General features: G+C 47.4%; 3 protein-coding genes, 1 long non-coding RNA gene and 1 pseudogene across 5 annotated transcripts; 3 read left to right on the top strand and 2 right to left on the bottom strand.

Annotated features, from left to right (window-relative positions):
* Positions 1 to 222: 222 nt before the first annotated feature.
* On the bottom strand, positions 223 to 2,406 carry LOC111257581. Its single transcript, XR_002678096.1, has 2 exons — positions 2,095 to 2,406; positions 223 to 864 (listed from the first exon to the last, which is right to left on the bottom strand). It is a non-coding gene; the product is annotated as an uncharacterized LOC111257581 (long non-coding RNA).
* A 152-nt stretch (positions 2,407 to 2,558) lies between these two features.
* LOC105914596 lies at positions 2,559 to 3,349 on the top strand (annotated as a pseudogene).
* A 389-nt stretch (positions 3,350 to 3,738) lies between these two features.
* Positions 3,739 to 6,249, top strand: LOC101776134. Of its 2 annotated transcripts, none has more exons than XM_004974670.2 (3): positions 3,739 to 5,452; positions 5,526 to 5,903; positions 5,992 to 6,249. In XM_004974670.2, the coding sequence occupies exons 1-3, from the start codon at positions 4,204 to 4,206 to the stop codon at positions 6,018 to 6,020; spliced, it is 1,656 nt and encodes a 551-aa protein (XP_004974727.2). In that variant the 5' UTR covers positions 3,739 to 4,203; the 3' UTR covers positions 6,021 to 6,249. The 2 variants fall into 2 exon arrangements, with proteins under 2 accessions (XP_004974727.2, XP_022683213.1); XM_022827478.1 differs by having other exon boundaries at positions 5,526 to 5,907.
* Positions 6,250 to 7,475: 1,226 nt separating this feature from the next.
* LOC101766971 lies at positions 7,476 to 10,338 on the bottom strand. Its single transcript, XM_004973450.2, has 7 exons — positions 10,042 to 10,338; positions 9,180 to 9,406; positions 9,044 to 9,099; positions 8,872 to 8,950; positions 8,633 to 8,771; positions 8,202 to 8,315; positions 7,476 to 8,017 (listed from the first exon to the last, which is right to left on the bottom strand). The coding sequence occupies exons 2-7, from the start codon at positions 9,350 to 9,352 to the stop codon at positions 7,826 to 7,828; spliced, it is 753 nt and encodes a 250-aa protein (XP_004973507.1). The 5' UTR covers positions 9,353 to 9,406; positions 10,042 to 10,338; the 3' UTR covers positions 7,476 to 7,825.
* Positions 10,339 to 13,278: 2,940 nt separating this feature from the next.
* LOC101766551 (GDT1-like protein 5) lies at positions 13,279 to 17,071 on the top strand. The gene is made up of 12 exons (XM_004973449.2): positions 13,279 to 13,550; positions 13,668 to 13,736; positions 14,606 to 14,665; positions 14,764 to 14,811; positions 15,378 to 15,466; positions 15,568 to 15,604; positions 15,688 to 15,735; positions 16,122 to 16,190; positions 16,291 to 16,335; positions 16,434 to 16,495; positions 16,581 to 16,653; positions 16,763 to 17,071. Exons 1-12 carry the CDS (start codon positions 13,530 to 13,532, stop codon positions 16,838 to 16,840), a joined length of 699 nt encoding a protein of 232 aa, XP_004973506.1. The 5' UTR covers positions 13,279 to 13,529; the 3' UTR covers positions 16,841 to 17,071.
* Positions 17,072 to 18,657: the final 1,586 nt, after the last annotated feature.

Raw genomic sequence — 18,657 nt, 5'->3', positions numbered from 1 at the left:
TCCTTTCGATTTTCTTGTCCGGATCTCTCTGATCCTCACAAACCCAGTGATTGTTAGAATGATCGGATAGTCAATAATTCCAGTGGCAGCAAAGCACTTCTGTGGGGATTACAGCCTTTCATTAATAAATTGGCTAAAATAAATATCATTATCAGGGTCTTGTCGCGGAGAAATTAAAAACTGGTGTTTCACCATGTGCAACTAAAACTGGGAAACACAAAATTTGCATGGTAATGTGAGAACTACATATAAATGATCACAAATAGTTAAAGCAAGCTTAGCAATTTCACTGTTCAAAGGGTGCATCCTGAATTCTAGAACTGCTAGCAAGTCCGTGGCAATGAGAAAAGAACCTGTCATGCCATGCCATACAACATAGGGGTGCATAACTGCATATCCACTTGACTTGGAGCATCCACAGCCATCTCCTTGCTTGAATTCAACCAGAGAAAGATGAAGAACCACATAATTAAACATGTAATAGGCAGAACATACATGGAGCAATCAAAACTGCATCCAGAAACAGAACAGAAGACTGAAAAAAATTAGCATCAGCCGCATCATCAAGGACCAGTGCCAACCACAGAGTCCCCAGCCTTGTGTAGTTGTCCTGATGATGCATACCGCTTCCAGCCAGGAATAGCAGAGGCACCCTGTCGCTGATGCAGCCCTCACACTAATACTGACATCCCGCTTCTTATAACACCATCACGCTGACCAAATGCATTAAATTTTCTGTGACATCATCAGCGACTGTGGGAACCAGAGCCACCAATTGCTGGTGTCCCATGTATGACCCAAACCTCACTGAAGAAGCTTCCAATGGCACCGGTGGCCAGAATGTAAGAGCAAAAGCAACACTGCCTGGAACAAACAGGCACACTGAAGTTAGGCCAGAGGAAATAGGAAAGCATACAGCCAAATGAAGCACAAGCACAATGGCAAGTAACTCCTCAGCAATGACCTAACTACTGCATATAGCACCGGATCAGAAGCTCTGTAGGTGCTTGGTGTTAGTTTAGAACACTTTTCTAGTTACAATATTCAAATGTTGATTGTCAGTAACTCAGTATTAGCTATCAACAAATATGCTAGTCAATCTGGTCAGTGAGCATTTCTTCCAGATGCCAGAAACAACATATTAAGGTTCTCTGAGCAACCTAACATTTTGCTAGTTCAAGAAAACATGCCATTGAATTTCTCCTGGATGATACATCATCTTCTTCTTCCCTTATGAGAAAAAATTTTCACATTCTAACAATCCGTTGCCGCCATCAGAAACTTTTTCTACCCTGGCAGTCTGTATCTAATATGCATACGAAGATAAACCATTAAACCGGTTTACCAGAAAAACAAAGGGTTCCGGCTCTTTTGAATAGAGCACAATGCACAGCCTGGAATAGGAGTGATTGCTAGAACAGGAAGTTAACAAAGGACTATGTAAAAGGCACAAAATAAATCTGAACAACATTTAACTGATCGGTCAGGGTTACATTCTAGTCAGACACAATTCCTTATTGATTTTATCTGAAACTGAGGGAAAAAAAACTATATGGACAATTGGGCAAGAGTAATATAAATTTGACTCTTAGTTCGGAATTATTTCGCTCTTTGAGTGTCAACAGGATTGTGTCATTAACAGCTCGAGTGTATAAAAATACTGTCCAAACTACATAACCAGAGGCTCTAGAGTCTAAAACATCTTCCCAACAAAATTAACAGAACCCATTCTTCAAATTTGCTATCCAATTACACAAAGATGGGAATTCAGAGTCGACCAACAATCTCCTTCCCATCTTCCCCAAAATAGCACTAAGATTTCCCCATCTTCACCAAACATCAGTAGCATTTAAATCTAGTCGTCCTATTACTCTAGAGTCACCACTAGTATGCAGTATACGCTATGTCAATCAATTTCTTGTTGAAGGCAAAAACAATCTGACAAAACACAACTCCTCAATTGCTTGCAGGAACAGCGACGTGTCACGGAGCCGTGCTCCCAACGTTGGTCACGCTGCGCAGCTGATGCCTACGCACACGACCATACGAGCACACATGAGGTCGCGGCCAGGAAGGCAGGAGGAGGGTTGCTACCTCCATGCTGCCGCCGGCGCCGGGGCCGAGGTGGAGGCGCGGGGACGCGGCGGCGCCTGGGGAACTGGACGAGGAGAGTGCAGGGGCGTCGCGGAGGCGGCATGTGGAAATGGGGAGGAGGGGAAGAGATGGGAGCGGCCGGCGCAGGAAGGCGAGGCGGGCGGAGGGGGGAGGGGGGCGCCGCCACGCCGGTAGGGAGGCGGCGCGGCAGCGAGGAGAGGACAGGGACCACTCGGTCATTTTCTCCTGACCGGGCCCGCAGCTGTGTAATGATGTGGTTTTGCCGTCACATACATGATGGCTACCTACAACTCTACAAATTACTACGGAGTGCTAGAAGCAAGAAGCGATTATGACAAATTTTCATATTTGGTAACGTATGTATACGGTGCAAATCATCTACCCGTGCAACCTTGTATACTATAAATCATAATCATAATATCCTAATCCAATGAATAGGGTTAATGGTAGGAGTATTTCGCAGTTAAACCCCAGTCGGCCACTTTTGCAAATCCCCATGCCCATTCACCTGCAACCCATCCTGCCCATCGCGAGTAGGTTGCCGCCGCCCCAAATCACGGTCGCAAGTAGGTTGTCGCCGCCCGTGCGCCCCTGGTGCTCTACCGGCCCACGTGCTTCCACGCCGATAACATCGTGCCCGCCATCCTCGGAGGCTTCATCCTCATCCGCAGCTACGACCCCTTCCATCTCGTCCCGCTCGCCTCCCCACCCATCCTACTCCTCCACTTCGTCCTCGTCACCCCTGACTTCGAGGCGTCCACCAGCAAGAGCGCGCTGCCCTGCCCAAGGCCGTGCCCATCCAACATCACATCCACAACTCTAGCCCCATCCAACACCACATCCGCAACTCCAGCCAGGTCGCCACGCTCATCGCCGCCGTCTTGCAAAGGGACGCCAACCTCATCGGCTCTGCTATGTCCTCCGACGCTATCGTCGAGCCCACTAGGACGCCTCTCATACCTGGCATGACCGTCGTCAAGGCCACGGCACTGCAAGCAGGGCACTGGGATGCACCATCAGCAGCGTGGGGCCCACCGCGGTGGTTGTCATCGACAGTGAGGACAAGTAGGAGGTTGCACGCAGGATGGTCAACACCTTCTGGAGCGCCAGGCGGGGCGGCGCCGAGGAGCACGCGGGCCGGCGGCGCGCCAGGGGCACATGGGCGGCGGCAGCCTACTCGCGATGGGGCAGGACGGGTTACGGGCGAATGAGTAGGGAGGATTCGCAAAAATGACCGGCGGGTGGAGGGTTTAACTGCGAAATAATTCCACCACTAACCCTATCCCTTGGATTAGCATCTTGTGACCTTGATTCATAATTTTCAAGGTTGCACGGGGTAGATGGTTTGCACCACATACATTCTCGACAAATTTACCACCTGATATTTCTTCAAAATAATGATAAGAAATTTGCTGCAACAATTTTACTACGGCTGTGTAATTACGTAGTATTAGAAACAAAAGAAAAGCAAACAGCAATCAAGAAAACGACTAAGCTCTGGACCCGGCCCCCTCAACCGCCCCTACAAAGCTCATGTCAGAGCAAAGCCCCTCTAGACCGGCGTGCTCCGTGCTCCTCCCCTCCACCCCACCCCACCACCACCACCGCCATCGCCACAAACCGCCAAATCCTCCCGCCCCTGAAATCCCCACCGCGACTTCTCCCACGACGAGGAAGATGAAGCACGGGGGACCGCGGCGCGGCCCGCGCGCCCCGCCGTCGAGGTCGCGCGCTCGCACGCCGGTCTCCCACTCCAGGAGCAAGCACGAGGGGAGGGATTCCAGGCGCGACGGCTCGCGCGCGCCCACGCCGGCCTCCCCCTCCAGGAGCGAGCGCGATGGGAGGGATACCAGGCGCGACGGCTCGCGCGCGCCCACGCCGGTCTTCCCCTCCAGGAGCGAGCGCGATGGGAGGGATACCAGGCGCGACGGCTCGCGCGCGCCCACGCCGGTCTTCCCCTCCAGGAGCGAGCACGAGGGGAGGGATTCCAGGCGCGACGGCTCGCGCGAGTGACCACGCCATGATCCCCGCTCATCGAGGCCGTCCGGATTCGAGGATCGCGGTGGAGAGCGGGAGGGGCGGCGATCAATGCCGCCGCCGCAGTCTCCACGCAGGCCCAGCCGCGACGGAGGACGCCTGGCCGAGCGTGACGGTCCACGTTCCATGCCGCCGCTCCGCAGCCCCGAGCGCGAGGGGCGCCAGGGCGAGCGGGACGGCCCACGCGCCCCGCCGTCCACGCCACGCCGAGGGCGGATGCTCGAGCGCCAGCGCCTCCATGAGCGGTACCGGAACGAGAAGGACGGTCCGCACGTGCCGAAGTTCGAGGAGGCGCCGCGGGGTTGTTCTGCTTCCTTCTCGCCGAGCTCGGACAGAACAGAGGAGCAGGACTTCGGTGACGATCAGATCGTGCAGAGTGAAGAACAACACGACGAAGCTCTCATGGAGGGCGTGGAAGAGCCAGTGGCCGCGGAAGTGGATGGCGGCGGAGAAGCTGCGGGATCGGTGGCCGTGGAAGAGAATGGCAGCGAAGAAGCTGTGGACTCGGTGGCTGCGGAAGAGGATGGCGGCGAAGAAGCTGTGGTGGGCTCGGTGGCCGTGGAAGAGAATGTGAGCAATGAAGCTGTGGGCTCTGCGGAAGAGGACCGCGGCGAAGAAGAGGTCCGATCGGTAACCCACATCTTTTCCCTGCCTGATGATATGATACTACAAATCCTGACCAAAATGAGCCAAAGGGATCGTTGTCGTGCTGTATGTTGCTGCCGTAACATTCTTCGGGTGGTGAGGTATGGATCAGAAGCGCAGAATCGGAGACCACCCTTTGTTGCTGCAATAGTCATGACCTCCATGGCGCCAAGTGTAGTGACAATGCAGAAAAGAGCCGATGTTCAAGGAGTTATGCGATCAGTCTCTTACATAAGTGCTTCACTCATGGAGATGCCACAGGGCACGCGAATCACAGATTGCAGAAGTGGTTTCCTGTTGTTGAAAAGAGCTGATGAGAAATTTTATGTCTGGAACCCATACTTGAGGAGGACTGCTTGGGTTCCGGTGCCTGGGTGTGAGATTGGTTTGCAAGAGAGATATGTGGCGTCTGCATTGGTGCCAGGGGATGCTCAGGGGCAGTTTTGTCTGGCAGCTATGTATGCTCAGTCTGACAATAGCACAATGCTCAGGATTTACAGTTCCAGGTTGGGTTCATGGAGAAATGCAGAGATTGAAATCAGGGAGCACCAGCTACATCCCTTCTCAGTGCACAGTAGCAATTTCATATATTTCTTGAGTTTGAACAAGAGGAACAAGTCCATCGTCCGAATTGATCACCATCTTATGACAGCCGGTAACTCAAAGTCCCAACCATATTTTGCTACCTTCTGTACCTCATATGTTTGTCTAACTGAATTCTCTTGCAGTTTCCATTGCTTTGCCCGAAGATTGCAAAGCTGGCGAGTTAATGATTTCGCGCACAGAAGGTGAATTGTGTTTGTGCAAAGCTGAGGTTAAGAGGATCAAAGGAAGAAAGCTTTTGCGATCTTTCCGATACAAAGAGGGGCAATGGGAAGAAGCTGGGAGGCATGACATACCAGAGGATTCTTACTGGACAAGGTTGATTGGGTTTGGTGAGGTGAATGGACTACTGATCGTTGGCACAGGGATTGCAGAGATGAAGGTCTTTCAAATTGAAGAGGGGAAGTGGATTGATTTGCAGAATTGCAAGATTTCATCGGCTTTTGCTTTGGAGATGGACAGCCCCTTCCGTGGTCCTTTCACCCTGCCGACGATGGACATATGTGGGTAAAAATGCATTCACCTTTTCAATACTTCAACTGTTGCGTGATATGCATGTGTGCTGATGGCGTTTTTGATTGTTGGTTCCAGATGAGCACTACTTCCAGGAGATGAAGTAGTTGGTTCCATATGCTCACTGCTCTGAGAAAGTGTAGGCGGTTCTTTGTTCACCAGGAAGCAGCTAGTTGTCAGCAATCCTTCCAGGCGTTTTCTCAGTTTTCGGATTTCTTGTTTTCAGTTTTCTTGAGCAAACAGACTTATTGTCAAACAATTCCTTGGTGATGAGTGATGACGGTATGCTAATGAAGGTACTAAAATGCTGAAGCAATTGTTATTTCATCTCGAAAATTTTATCTCGGATGGAGATCTTTGGGACCAACCAACCGAGAATAATACTCAATTTTCTACCGGTGGCGGTGGTCCAGACGCGGCCGACCGCGCGGGTGCTCTGGCCTCTGGCTGTCATGACCGCGGGCCGCGGCGCTGCCGTTGCGATCCGACGGTCGCCGACCACATCTATGCAGCCGCCGCCTCCCGCCGTGGCCTGGGAATGACGTATCGCTCGATTCGTTTCTTGCGCGTAGCGCACGCCAGCGCAGCCGCAGGCGTGTCTCTGTACCGTCGCCGTGAACGGTGAACCGCGCACGCTGTCGTCGAGGTTGGGAGTTTGCGGCGGCCCTCGGACACGGGCGCCGGCGGCCGGGACCTGGAGGGCGGCGGCGGGGTGGCGGTGGCGCGGCTGGGGAACGTGCGCCTGTTCGGGCTGCGGGAGCTGCAGGCCGCCATGGACGGGTCCAACGCGAGGCACATCCTGGGGAAGGGCGGGTTCGGGAACGTGTACCGCGGCCGGCTCGCCGACGGCACGACGGTGGCTGTGAAGCGGCTGAACGATCCGGCCAGCGCGCGTGGGGCGAGGCGCAGTTCGGCACGGAGGAGGAGATGATCAGCCTCACCGTGCACCGCCACCGTGATCCTCTCGAGATCGGAGCAGCGGGGCCAATCCTCCGGTACGGTAGCCACTGCTTTCATCCAAACGGCCGTTCGTCCGAAATGTCCCGTGTTCCCGCCATCAGTAACCACAGACGCAGCTCTTCCCTCTGCTATTGTAACATTAGCAATAGTCGCTGACTCGCTGGTGCCACAGGTGCCCTGTCATATTCGCGCCTGGTGCTGCCATCGTGCAACGGTCGCCGGACAAGAATGCCGCCGCCGTGGCCTGCGAATGGCAGATCGCTCCTTGCTCGCGCCGCTTCTGGCGCACCGCGGCAGCAGTCTCGGACGTTGATACCGCCACCATCACGCCATGGCCCATGGCCTGCGAGCCAGAGCTTGCTGCTGATTCGTTTCGGAGAATCCTTCGTCCAAACAAACGATCGTCTTTCGCTGCTATATGCTGTCTCCGTGCACACTTTGATTGGTCGACGGCACAATTAGCAACGAAACACGTGGTGGCACGGGAGGCGTCTTCTACCTCCATTACCGGACATTTTTCACACAAGGAGCCATCAGGGCAGCCCAGTGCATGCTTTCCTCAGCCAAAGGTGAAATTGACTCGGTACAATCACAGTTCTTCCTGCCAGGGGGAAAAAATGTACGGACGCGATACTGCATTTCAATTGGTTTCTACAGAATAGAAACGTTTGAGCATCTCTATGGTCTATATACACCAACTTCCATACTAGATCTGTTGGCACAGAAACATGATACCATACAACAAATACGGGCACAAACTGATGCCCGGATCATCTAATGTGCTATTCTGTCTAGAGGAGTTTCCAACGTCTGGGCTCAATTTAAAAACAATGCAAATGTACAGTAGGAGTAATGTCGACAGGTCGATAAAATCACTATCAACTGCTTTTTGATAACAGCAGCGCCAGCAACGGTTGAAGGACGTCTTGTACTCATGTCTTGCCTGCATTTGTCACTCAAGAAGCTTGTTGCAGGTGCTGACCCCCAGTGCCGCAGCTAGATGCCAGGCAGCATGGAGGTAGGAAGTTTGTGGGAAGACGTCATCAGCAATGAATAGGGCGCCTCCCAGTAAAGACGACATCTTGTGTAGGTTATGCGCCATCTTGAGCTCTGGTTCTATTGATGCTCTTTTAGCAAATGAGACCTAAAGGTGGGGGAAAGGATGTCACAGTTGGTCGATCCGAAAGATAGAACGATGGTCGATGGATATGACATGAGTGACAAACCATGATATAAATCAGACAAATATAGTATACGCGTAAGCATGCTTAGAACCAGAATAGTTTATTGTATTTCGAATAAGATGCCACGAGCTTTGAACTACTTGCCTCCATTATCCCAGTGTGGATGGCTGAAACCATCAAGGGTTGAAATGGTAGGAGTAATGTTGATGCTGCCATTAGAAACTTCGGATTCTCATCCCGAAGAGCTCTTGATAGGCACTGCATGGAAAGATATCTTGTCAAAATGCCCAACACATCAAATACTTCAGATAAAACATCCTAATTGTTGTCTTAGTACAGCCTTAAGAAGGGTTTAGATCATGCAACTATCGAAAGTATACACAGGAACTTGCATGTGCATGCCAATTTGAAACATGATAGTAACTGATATCGTTATATTCTGAAGGACAGCTATCTAGCAGACAAATGAAACAAGGTGAGGTCACATGCTTTTCATGGTTCTTCCAGAATGGGCATGCATAAAGGGTAGCACAAATTCTGCTTCAATAACCATCTTATGAGAATATTCCACTTACTAGTGTTGAAGTGGCAATCATTGTATAGTCCGCCCATCTCATATACTTTCTGATTTCTCCTCGTGAAGTATGGTACAAGCTAGAAGCTATTCCAACTCCAATTAACGAGTTTGCATAAAGTGCAGTATTCAAGTTCTTTCTGCACAGCTGGCACATAACCGTTAGTTGATACTTGTAGCAACTGAGAAACAAATCAGAAGGTAGAAAAATGAGTTTTAGTGGTTCAGACGTGGGCTTGCCTTGGAGTTTGCAGTCCAAGAACAATGAAAGGAAGTGAGGTGACAACATTAGCAATAGTTTCGCCAACATGTTTATCACCTGGTTCAAAGTAAGACTTACAAAATGGAGTCACCAAATGAGCAGCTAGGAAATTTTATATTCTACCAATGTGATAGGTTACACTACACATACATGAGAGGCTACAATGGATGGGCTTCAAGCATGGGGGTCTCTGCTGCCATAGTCGCCTGCAAGTACAAATTAACTCATTAAGCACAAATTAATGAATTTCTAAAAGGTGTTCATTGTGTAGGTGCAAGAAACTTACCGGATTAGCAAACGCCGGCTCGAGCCAACACCCTCCTGCGATTCACAAGTTGAAGAATCCATAATGCTAGTTTTGACAGCTTCATCATCACTGTATAGCGACTGACCCGCAAACTGTACCCCGTAGAGGCCATGCAGGCCCCCAGAAGGCCTTGGATCTTCTTGGACTCCCATTTATTTAACCTATTTGTATCTGTATTTTGACCACTAAGCAGAACTAGTGGTATCCTGTTGGGAAAAAGAAATGTCAGCATGAAGCATTGTTGAAGGTCTGAAGCTTATCCTACAACCCTACATAAACACACAAATGGCATAAAAAGAATGTAAGCACCAGACATATGAAGCACTACTCGACGTGAACATATCATATAGCTCCTGCTTCCCTAGTTATGCAGAAATGAAATCCATGCTGCTTTGATTTGATTACGAGGATATGTGCTCAGCTCTTTGCTATCCTGACACTGCAGACAAAGAGTTTGTTCACAATTCCACATTGCTTGCCGCAGTGTATTTCTGCAACTAGCACTAAGCTACGAATCCCACGCTCACCAAACAAACGAGGCGCGAGGCAGCACGACCACCAACTCGGTGGCTCGCTCAACACCGCGCATCACAAGAAACAAGAGCCGCCTTTCCCGTTTCTTGGCAACAATGAAACGAGATGCATACACCAACGCCACGGCCAAGCAACCAAGCGGCAGCTCCTCGGCTCAATTCCACCACAATCACGCCCGCTTGCGGAGCATAACTACACGACAAATTTCAATGAAATCTCAACTGTTCATAACTTCCTATCGCTTGCCACTACGCTACTTCGTGTAAGGAAAAGGAGCTCATTTGGCAAATTGGCAGAAGAGACGTACCGGGGGAGAGCCGATTTGAACGACGCCTCAGGATTGGGGGGCGCTCGCTCTCCCTCTCCTCCCGGCGTGGCCCGCTCCCCTCTCACCACCTCCCGCAGCGATTGCTCCCCTCCTCCCTCGTCTCGCGGGAATGGAGGCGAGGGCCGGGAGCGGAGCTGAGGATAGAGCTAGGGAAATGGAGTAGGACGGAGGGGAGGATGCCCGATTCTTACAGGATCTTCCCCTCCCGTGCGGAAGCTAGCGGCGGAGGAGGGAGGAGGGCTCTCTTTCTCGAATCCTCCCCGCCTCCGTGGAATATTCGCACCTCCTCCCTCCTCGCCCACATTCCTTTCTCTCCCGGGCTTTCCTCTGTTCGCTATCCGTGGAGACCCATGGGCCGTAGAGTGAGAGATGCTGAGCTACGGATATCACGCAGCCCGTGGGCCGTTGATAGTTTACTATTGGGATCGAAAGAAATGTTTAGCCCTGTCTCACAGGCCTTACCACTTACAAGAGTTTTGGGTGGATAATGGGACGATAAATGTTTCTCAAAAAGATAATGGAACGGTAAACAAAATTTAGACTGCTGACGGGACATGAACTAATTTTCCTATCATCTGTAGGTGATTAAGTATGTTAAAAAATATTATCCATGTATGCTCAAGAAAAATGCTTAGATTCTTTCTCCTTTTCTGTGTAGTGGCCATTGTCATTTGCTTTTCCATCTTTTTTCTTTTCACGGGAAAGTTTATACAAAGTCAAAATTTATCTTTATATCGACAAAACACACCCACCTGCCATGCCCAACAATGTCAACCCGTGAGGTTTGATATAATCATTTCTGTCACCTAAATAAATAAAACTGGCTTCCTTATCAGTTGACGTCTCACTGTCAGGACCAAATTAAAGCTGCATTCCAAGTACGCACAACTAACAATCATGTATACCTCTTAGGCTAATCCCAGTGGAAGTTTCATAGAGGTTTCATGCACATTAAATACTGTGACACATCAGCATATGTGATGACATGGCATGATAGTTATGAAGTGAGAGAGGGAAGAAGTTTCATCAGGATGAAACTATGTATACATTATTTCCAAGACTATGAAACCTATTGAAACTTGCATTGGAGGCTATAGAGTTTCATTTCATCTAACCATATCCAATCACATGCCTCACAATTAAATGTCATGGGCATCCTATGAAATCATGAAATAAAACTGTGCACTGGGACTCTCTGTTTCATTCATAAGAATACACCTCATGGGATGATGTGGCATCCTTGGAAACAGTACAATAAAACCATGCACTGGAACTAGCCTTAACCTCTAGAACATGAATTAGAATCTCTTTTTTTTAAAGAACAAGCAATGCAATCATGCACTTCCTTCCTCCACGAGTTATATAACACAAATATAAAATATTATCAAGTCAAACACATCTCCGAGATATTTTCATGCGCTTATTGTACTTGTACACGTACTGTTATCTTCTCGCACATAAAGAAAAGTATTCTACTTTGATATTTTCTTCAAGTAAATACTTTTGGCTTAATGTGGAGTAATAAGCTAGGAATGCTGTCCGCTTCAATGAATCGACGAAGGAGTGCATTTGTTTTTGTTAGCCTTATGTGTCATGGATTGACATTGAGACAGGAACAGCTAATTGAGTAACCATAAGACAGCAAGTCACCACACGTTTCTTTCAAAAATGTGTTGCATCATCAATGGCTCAATGCCCTAATCTAAGGTATTAGAAGAATATAGAACTAGAACTCCTCCTGTGTCCTGATACTTCTAAACTACCATGGATAATATTTTATTTACCGTGGGATGCGAGCATTGATGGACACATCCCCTTTTTGTGTCCTCTTGTTATCCTTCTCGATCCAATTAGAGAATACTATATTATCCAAGAACCTGGCAACAGCCAACAGGCATCCTTTTGCGAAGACCAAAGAATAACCCCTTTTGATCAGCGACCCAAGGAACCCAATTCAATTCTGTCATTCTATGCACCTTTAAATTACAGCCGTTCATCTGTTATAGTATGCAGATAGGGGTCCAAGTGAGCATATGTAGCTAGAAGTAGGGCAGGAGGGAAAAAAAAAAGGTGATTATGCATGCTCAAAGTGAGACTTGATCTTTGGATGCTTTAGCGGCATCACATTCTTCTGCATCTTTTCACATGTCACGAATCTGGTTTAATCAAGGAGGAGAGACGCCGGAGCTCTGATCGGAAGAAAAAACAATTAATAACGAAGTAAAATGACTTGCACATTACAAAAAATATAAAACCCATGGCATGGCATGGCAGCACGACTAATTTGAACGCGAATTTGTAATAAATTATAATACAAATAGCACCGGTTGGCTGCCGCCGGGTGGACGGGGTGGTTCGATCGTATTCCTTCTCTCTTTTTCCGTCTTTTCTTTTTCGAGGATGGTGGCTGTCTGTATTCTACGATTCGCATCTAGGATACTTTATTTAGGGGGTGTTTGGATCCTCGAGTTAAAATTTAGTCCAGTCACATCGGATATTCGGATGCTAATTAGGAAGAGTAAATATGGGCTAATTACAAAACTAATTGCAGAACCCTAGGCTAAATCGCGAGACGAATCTATTAAGCCTAAATAATCCATCATTAGCAAATATTTACTGTAGCGCCATATTGTCAAATCATGAACTAATTAGGTTTAATGGATTCGTCTTGCGATTTAGCCTAGGGGTTGTGAAATTGGTTATGTAATTAGCCTATGTTTAATACTCCTAATTAGTGTCCAACATTCGATGTGACAGTGGCTAAAGTTTAGTCCCGATCCAAACACCCCCTTAAAAAGAGAGGCTCTAAAAGTTTGCTGAGGTAATAAAAAACAAAGAGAGAGAAAGGAAAAGAAACAAAAACAAAGCAAGTCGACATCAGCTAACCCGAAGGAGCTGCACCCTGCCAATCTCATGCGTTGGCTGTTGCCTGTTGGCATGCGCCCGCGGCCGGCTCTGCTCGCCCATCCCCCGTATCCCACTACCCGTCCCGTCCGTTCTCACAGCCGCACGATCCGGCATCGACGGCGCCGCGGGACTCGCATCCCGCCGCACGGCTCGCTCAGACACCACACGAGCGCACGAGCGCGGGCGCGAGCCAGCAGAGCAGGCCAGGCCAACCCCCGATTCCCACCGCACCCACGCGACGGCCGGCTCGGCGGCTTCCCCTTTTAAAAAACAGCCGCGGCACGCGACGGCGCCGCCGCCGCCCGTCCCGGATCCGACGGCCCCGCGCGCGCGCGCGCGCCCCCCACCGCGCCTTGGCGTCCGCACCCACTACCCCTCCTCTCCGTCTCGTCTGGTCTATTTACTGCTGACCCGCCGCTGCTGCTGCCACGGTACTACTACTACTACCTCGCATCTGCCCCGCGGCCCACGCCCGCAGCGCCTCCGCTCTGCCTGCTCTCTCCCTCCAACCCCCGCCGCGCGTCCCCCGAGATCGGGATCGCCCGCCGCCGCCCGCCGCCATGGCGCCGTCTCTGCTCGGGGTCACCTTCTCTCTCTCAGCCTCTCTCTTCGTCTCTGTTCGTCGCGTGTGTGTTAATTAAGCAGGGGAGGTGACTTGACTCGGTCGCTCATGGCTTTCTGGGTGGTGGTGCGTGCAGGGGTTCACCAAGTCGCTGGCCATGACGGTGCTCTCCGAGATCGGGGACAAGACCTTCTTCGCCGCCGCGGTACGCCGGCTAGCCCCTCCCCCCTCCTCCTCACGCTTCACACCCGCTCTTCCTCCTGTCCTTTTTGCTTGCCTTGCCCGCCTCCGCTTGCGTTCGCCGTGCGTCTGCGTACCCGTGTCAGGTACGCTCGCGCCAGGTGTTCGACGGTATGCCGCCGCCGCCCCCCGCCGCGGTGGCGTGCCTCCTTGCTCGGCGCCGACTCGATTCCGTGACGAGATCGTGGCAGATTCGCCGGTGGAGCGGGCGGGCGAGACGCCTTGCTACCGAATTGCTGGCTGAAGTCGCTTGTCAGTCAGTACTGCTCAGCTGAGATTAGTTTTTCTTCTTCTCTCGCTCTGTTATCGCTAAAGTGGTGACAAGCGAGTTGGTAGCTGTAGATTGGGAGTTCTCGGATTTGTTTATGCTCCTCCACCGAGGAAACCAGCTGGGGAACTTGATTGTGCGCTTGATTCGCTGCCGCCGGGAAAATTTTACTCCATTTAGCTCAGTGCGTGTGGGTCCACGCATGTGGGTGCGGCGGACTGTGGAGCGCCAGGCCTGCGATTTGCTGGTGCTGCTGCACTTTGCCGAATTCGCTAACCTGCCATATCGGTAGGGTCATTTGTTTCTGGAGGACAATAGTTCTGATGGAATGCTTGTCCGTTTCCACAAGAATTTTTCAGCAGGGTATCCTTGAAGTAACGTAGCTGGAGAAGGATTGGGTAATTGAGAGGATGAGGGATTCGACAGGGTCTGGGCAAGACAAACATACCCCTTTCTCGTGATAGGCTCATCAATATTTTTCCAATGCCTGCTTTCATACGCTTCTTTTCTTTATGGCCCTTGTTTCGAGTACTGGATTTACTCATGCTTTATTTATCTTTGTTTAGATTCTGGCCATGCGCCATCCCAGGAAGCTCGTCCTGGCAGGCTGTTTGACTGCACTAACAGTGAGTATATAAAAACTTTGACATACTGCTCTATGGTATCCTTTTCTTAATCTGTTTATTTTTTCACAAAAAATTATTCATTTAGTCACTAATTTTAGGTGATGACAGCTCTATCAGCCTGTCTAGGTTGGGCTGCACCAAATCTGGTAAGTCATTGTAATTATTGGTCGAATTGTAGATGCCTTGCAAATATTGTTTTATTGTCTGTTTGCTTTTATACGATACCAAGTTAGGTATATTTTGTGAGTGCTGCTCAGAAGACTTAAGCATATTGCACCTACAAGGACATGATTGTCAGTATTGAAAAGGCAAAATTAAATATTTGGGGGTATTTAGGGAAAATATGTCCTGAAATGTGAGGCATTATTACTACATTTGACTATTTTTGTTTGGTGATGGAGACACACCATAGTCTCAGTCCTGATTGTACTTTACTTTGTGTATCATCATATTTCTTTTTTCTAAAATGTAGCAGCTGTAATCCTGAATCCTTACAAATGTTTAGCATAGCAATTAAAATGCATACTCTCGTCAAGTGTAATGGTTGAAACAATGATTGGTGCTCTTCTTTACACAAAGGGTTTTGCCTTAGTGTTAGCTCTTAGCTGTACCTTTCAATCATTTTCTTGTGATGCCATTAAGAATTTTGTTGTTAACTCGTAGGTATATTGCCTTGCAAATGTTACTTAACTGACAGTATTATGATGAACAGATATCACGTAAATGGACTCATCATGTGACCACTCTTCTGTTCTTTGGATTTGGCATTTGGTCATTGTGGGAAGGCTTCAAAGAAGACGGGTACTGATCTGCTTGTTACCTTTCAGTTTAACTTATTATCTCCTTTATGTGTTTGGTGTTTTAGTGATTGACTTGTTTAAGTGATGCAATTTTCATTTCAGAGATTCAGAAGAATTGGCTGAAGTGGAAGCAGAACTGGTTGGCATATTTCATCGTTTTATTGTATTGTTTTATGGACTGCAGTTCAAATAACTAATTGCAGAGTTGTGCGCAATTTTCAGGATGCTGCCTTTAAGAGTAACAAAGGTGAATCTAAAAATAAATCTAAGGTCAGTACACAAGTGGCATGTTCATTGTCCTTTGTCGGCCAGATTCTCTCGCAGAACATTTCTGCTTGCATAGTTAAATAGAAAACATAAACGAGAAGGAAAATGAATTTACATTTTTACTCTTTTTTCAGAGTGTCATTGTCCCTCAGTAATCTCATCTACCTTGCAAGTATGAGTTTATTATGCATGCATTGTGTCTTTACATAAATGCACCAACACATGCAGTTTTGATGTGTATCTATTAGAAAACTTTTCTTTGTATTGCCTATTTTCTCGTCTGCACATGTATTTTCTGTTTTTTATTGCTTTTTGGAGACAGTTGTTATTTTAGAGGACAAGGCAGTTGTGAAAACCTTGTTTACCAGTGTTTACTTTGTCAATGCTAGGCAAATGAGGATACAAAGAAACAGCAAAGGCCGTTTCTGATGCAGTTTTTCTCACCAATTTTTATAAAGGTACCAATTGCTGACAATATGCAACAGATGGTGACAAATGTACCATTCTTGTGTTTGATCTGGAAGATTAACATGTCCTTTTGATTTCTATGTGCTGTAGGCATTCTCTATTACTTTCTTTGGCGAGTGGGGTGACAAGAGCCAGGTAAGCTGTAGGAAATTATTATTCGACCTTCTAAGCTTTACATGTTGATGTCAGAAATAGATAATGTTTTTTTTGTATATTGATGAATCTCTTGTCAGATTGCTACTATTGGCTTGGCTGCTGATGAGAACCCATTTGGTGTTGTGCTTGGTGGAATCATGTACGAATTGCTTCCTTTATTGACCAGTATCCTCTGTTCCAGTTGTTTATTTTTTGTCCCTAATAAAATCTCTCACTTCGCTTAGAGCGCAAGCACTCTGCACAACTGCTGCTGTCCTCGGCGGAAAGAGCCTAGCCTCGCAGATATCTGAGAAGATGGTAGGAGCAGAACTAGTGTCTGAACTCATTATCTATAGTGCATTACTGCCTGTCCCCTGTGAAGTATGAAATGTCCAGCATCTAATTCGACGCCTGACTTGTTATGTAGGTTGAACTGTCAAGTGGAGTACTCTTCCTGCTATTCGGCATCATGTCGTTGCTCTCAGGGCCAGAGGGAGAATTGTAACACCTCTGGGAAACCTTGTTCAGCATGGCTGATTAACAAGCTTTCTCTTGTTAGACCTATCATATTGCAGTAGATGAATGATGGCAACGAAAAGGCCAGCCGTAAATGGCGAACAGGATGGCGATTCATTAGTTTAGACAACATATTGTAAACATTTTCACTCGTCATTCATACCATAAATAACTACGACTGTTACTGAGATCTTTAGCAATTTGCATTCTGTTGTGCCCAGCGCTTGAAAATATTCAGTACTTCATAGGTTGTTTTGTTTTTTCTAAGTTTATAAGTGTTTGTATGCATCTAAATATAATGTATGTCTAGATGCATACAAACACCTATAAATTTAGAAAAGTCAAAACGACATATAATTTGAAACGGAAGGAGTATACGTTGCTAACAATATGATGCACTATGCCGGTACTGAAATTTTGTTATCGCAGTTATATGCGTTAACTAGGCTTTGTTACTGAATCATGTATGCCAGTAAATACTAGTGATTTTAGCGTGTCGCTTCGTAGTATGCTACTTACTTATAATATTATTAACTCCCTGTAAGTTTTATCCGAGCGTGTGTGGTGAAGTAAACGGCATGGCAGTTGTGCAGTATACTGATTGAGGCGCTGTAAACTGCTTTATTTGCCTTTCTGTAAACGAGTAAGTTTTTCCTTTCAAAAACAAACAGCTTCTGAAACTAGAGTGAGCAATGTGAGTTTCTGAATGATGCGGTAAAATAAAACTGTTTTGGGAAGACAGCGAGAAGCGCAACAGTTCAAATGGGCCTTGCAAAGTCCTGTGCGAGCAAGGAATGCAACCATGGGTTTTCCATTTCCTCTCTCTGTTGGGCTTTTTACCCATGAATTTCAAATGATGGAGTATGGCCCATTTCGGACTCCCATTCGACTGGCAAAAAAATTATTTCTCCATAACCCCATCGGTTTGAGACATTTTCTAAATTTGTGTACAAAATCTAGTAAAATCTGTGCATTCAAAACTTTATGAGTCTGCATTACATCAACACTATTCCATGCGAATATGTATTATTTCTTCAACAGTGTTGTAATGCACATCAGCAAATCCTGTCTTTGGAAATCTTCTTTGAACGACCAGAAAAAACCTTAAAGAGTTTGAGAAGATGTTCATTCGCTTTTGAACGGGGAATGTATAGAGTAGTAAGAAAAATATCAAAAGAATCGTTGCTTTTTGTGTTGCATCGTGTCCATTAAATTAATGAATTTTCTTTTTCATGCTGCTCCAAAAAAAAATGTCTTTATGACATCACACTCTCTATAAAGCGCAACTTTAACTCCCTAAACTTACCACAGTATGGGCATGTTAATTTGGATATCTCGCGAGCCAGCCTTGACTTGTTTCACCGATCGAGCAATAAATTGGAGCTAGATGATTCTTAAGATTCATATGTAGCAAGCTTTATAATAGACTATGTTTTTGATTCCTTCGTATCATTTGTGTACTCTTCTCCCTTTTACTTATGATCAGCTTATAAGCTGAGAATGCTGTAAAAACTTGGTTGTGTGCGGTCGCAGAGGCTGGAATATTTTTCATAAAAATGTAGCAAGCTTTGCTTGTTTTCTATGCCAGCAATTTTTTTCCTTATTTTTACAGGCGGGTATTTTTGCTCAGACAAAACAATATATAGGTAGAGATTTTAAATCATGATCCAAATTATTTTGATAAGTATTTACATAAATGTTGTTGATGTGCAAAATGAATAACATTTGTGATCGAAGATGTTAGTGTTCAAGCTAAAATTTCCCCTTTACTTGTGAATGGTGTTTCCTCTGCCACGATATCCTCCC

The sequence above is a fragment of the Setaria italica genome, chromosome VI (genome assembly GCF_000263155.2).
Source record: "Setaria italica strain Yugu1 chromosome VI, Setaria_italica_v2.0, whole genome shotgun sequence".
Taxonomy (NCBI): domain Eukaryota; kingdom Viridiplantae; phylum Streptophyta; class Magnoliopsida; order Poales; family Poaceae; genus Setaria; species Setaria italica.
The sequence above is the reverse complement of the archived record's forward strand: the minus strand, read 5'-3'. Positions and strand labels throughout refer to the sequence as shown.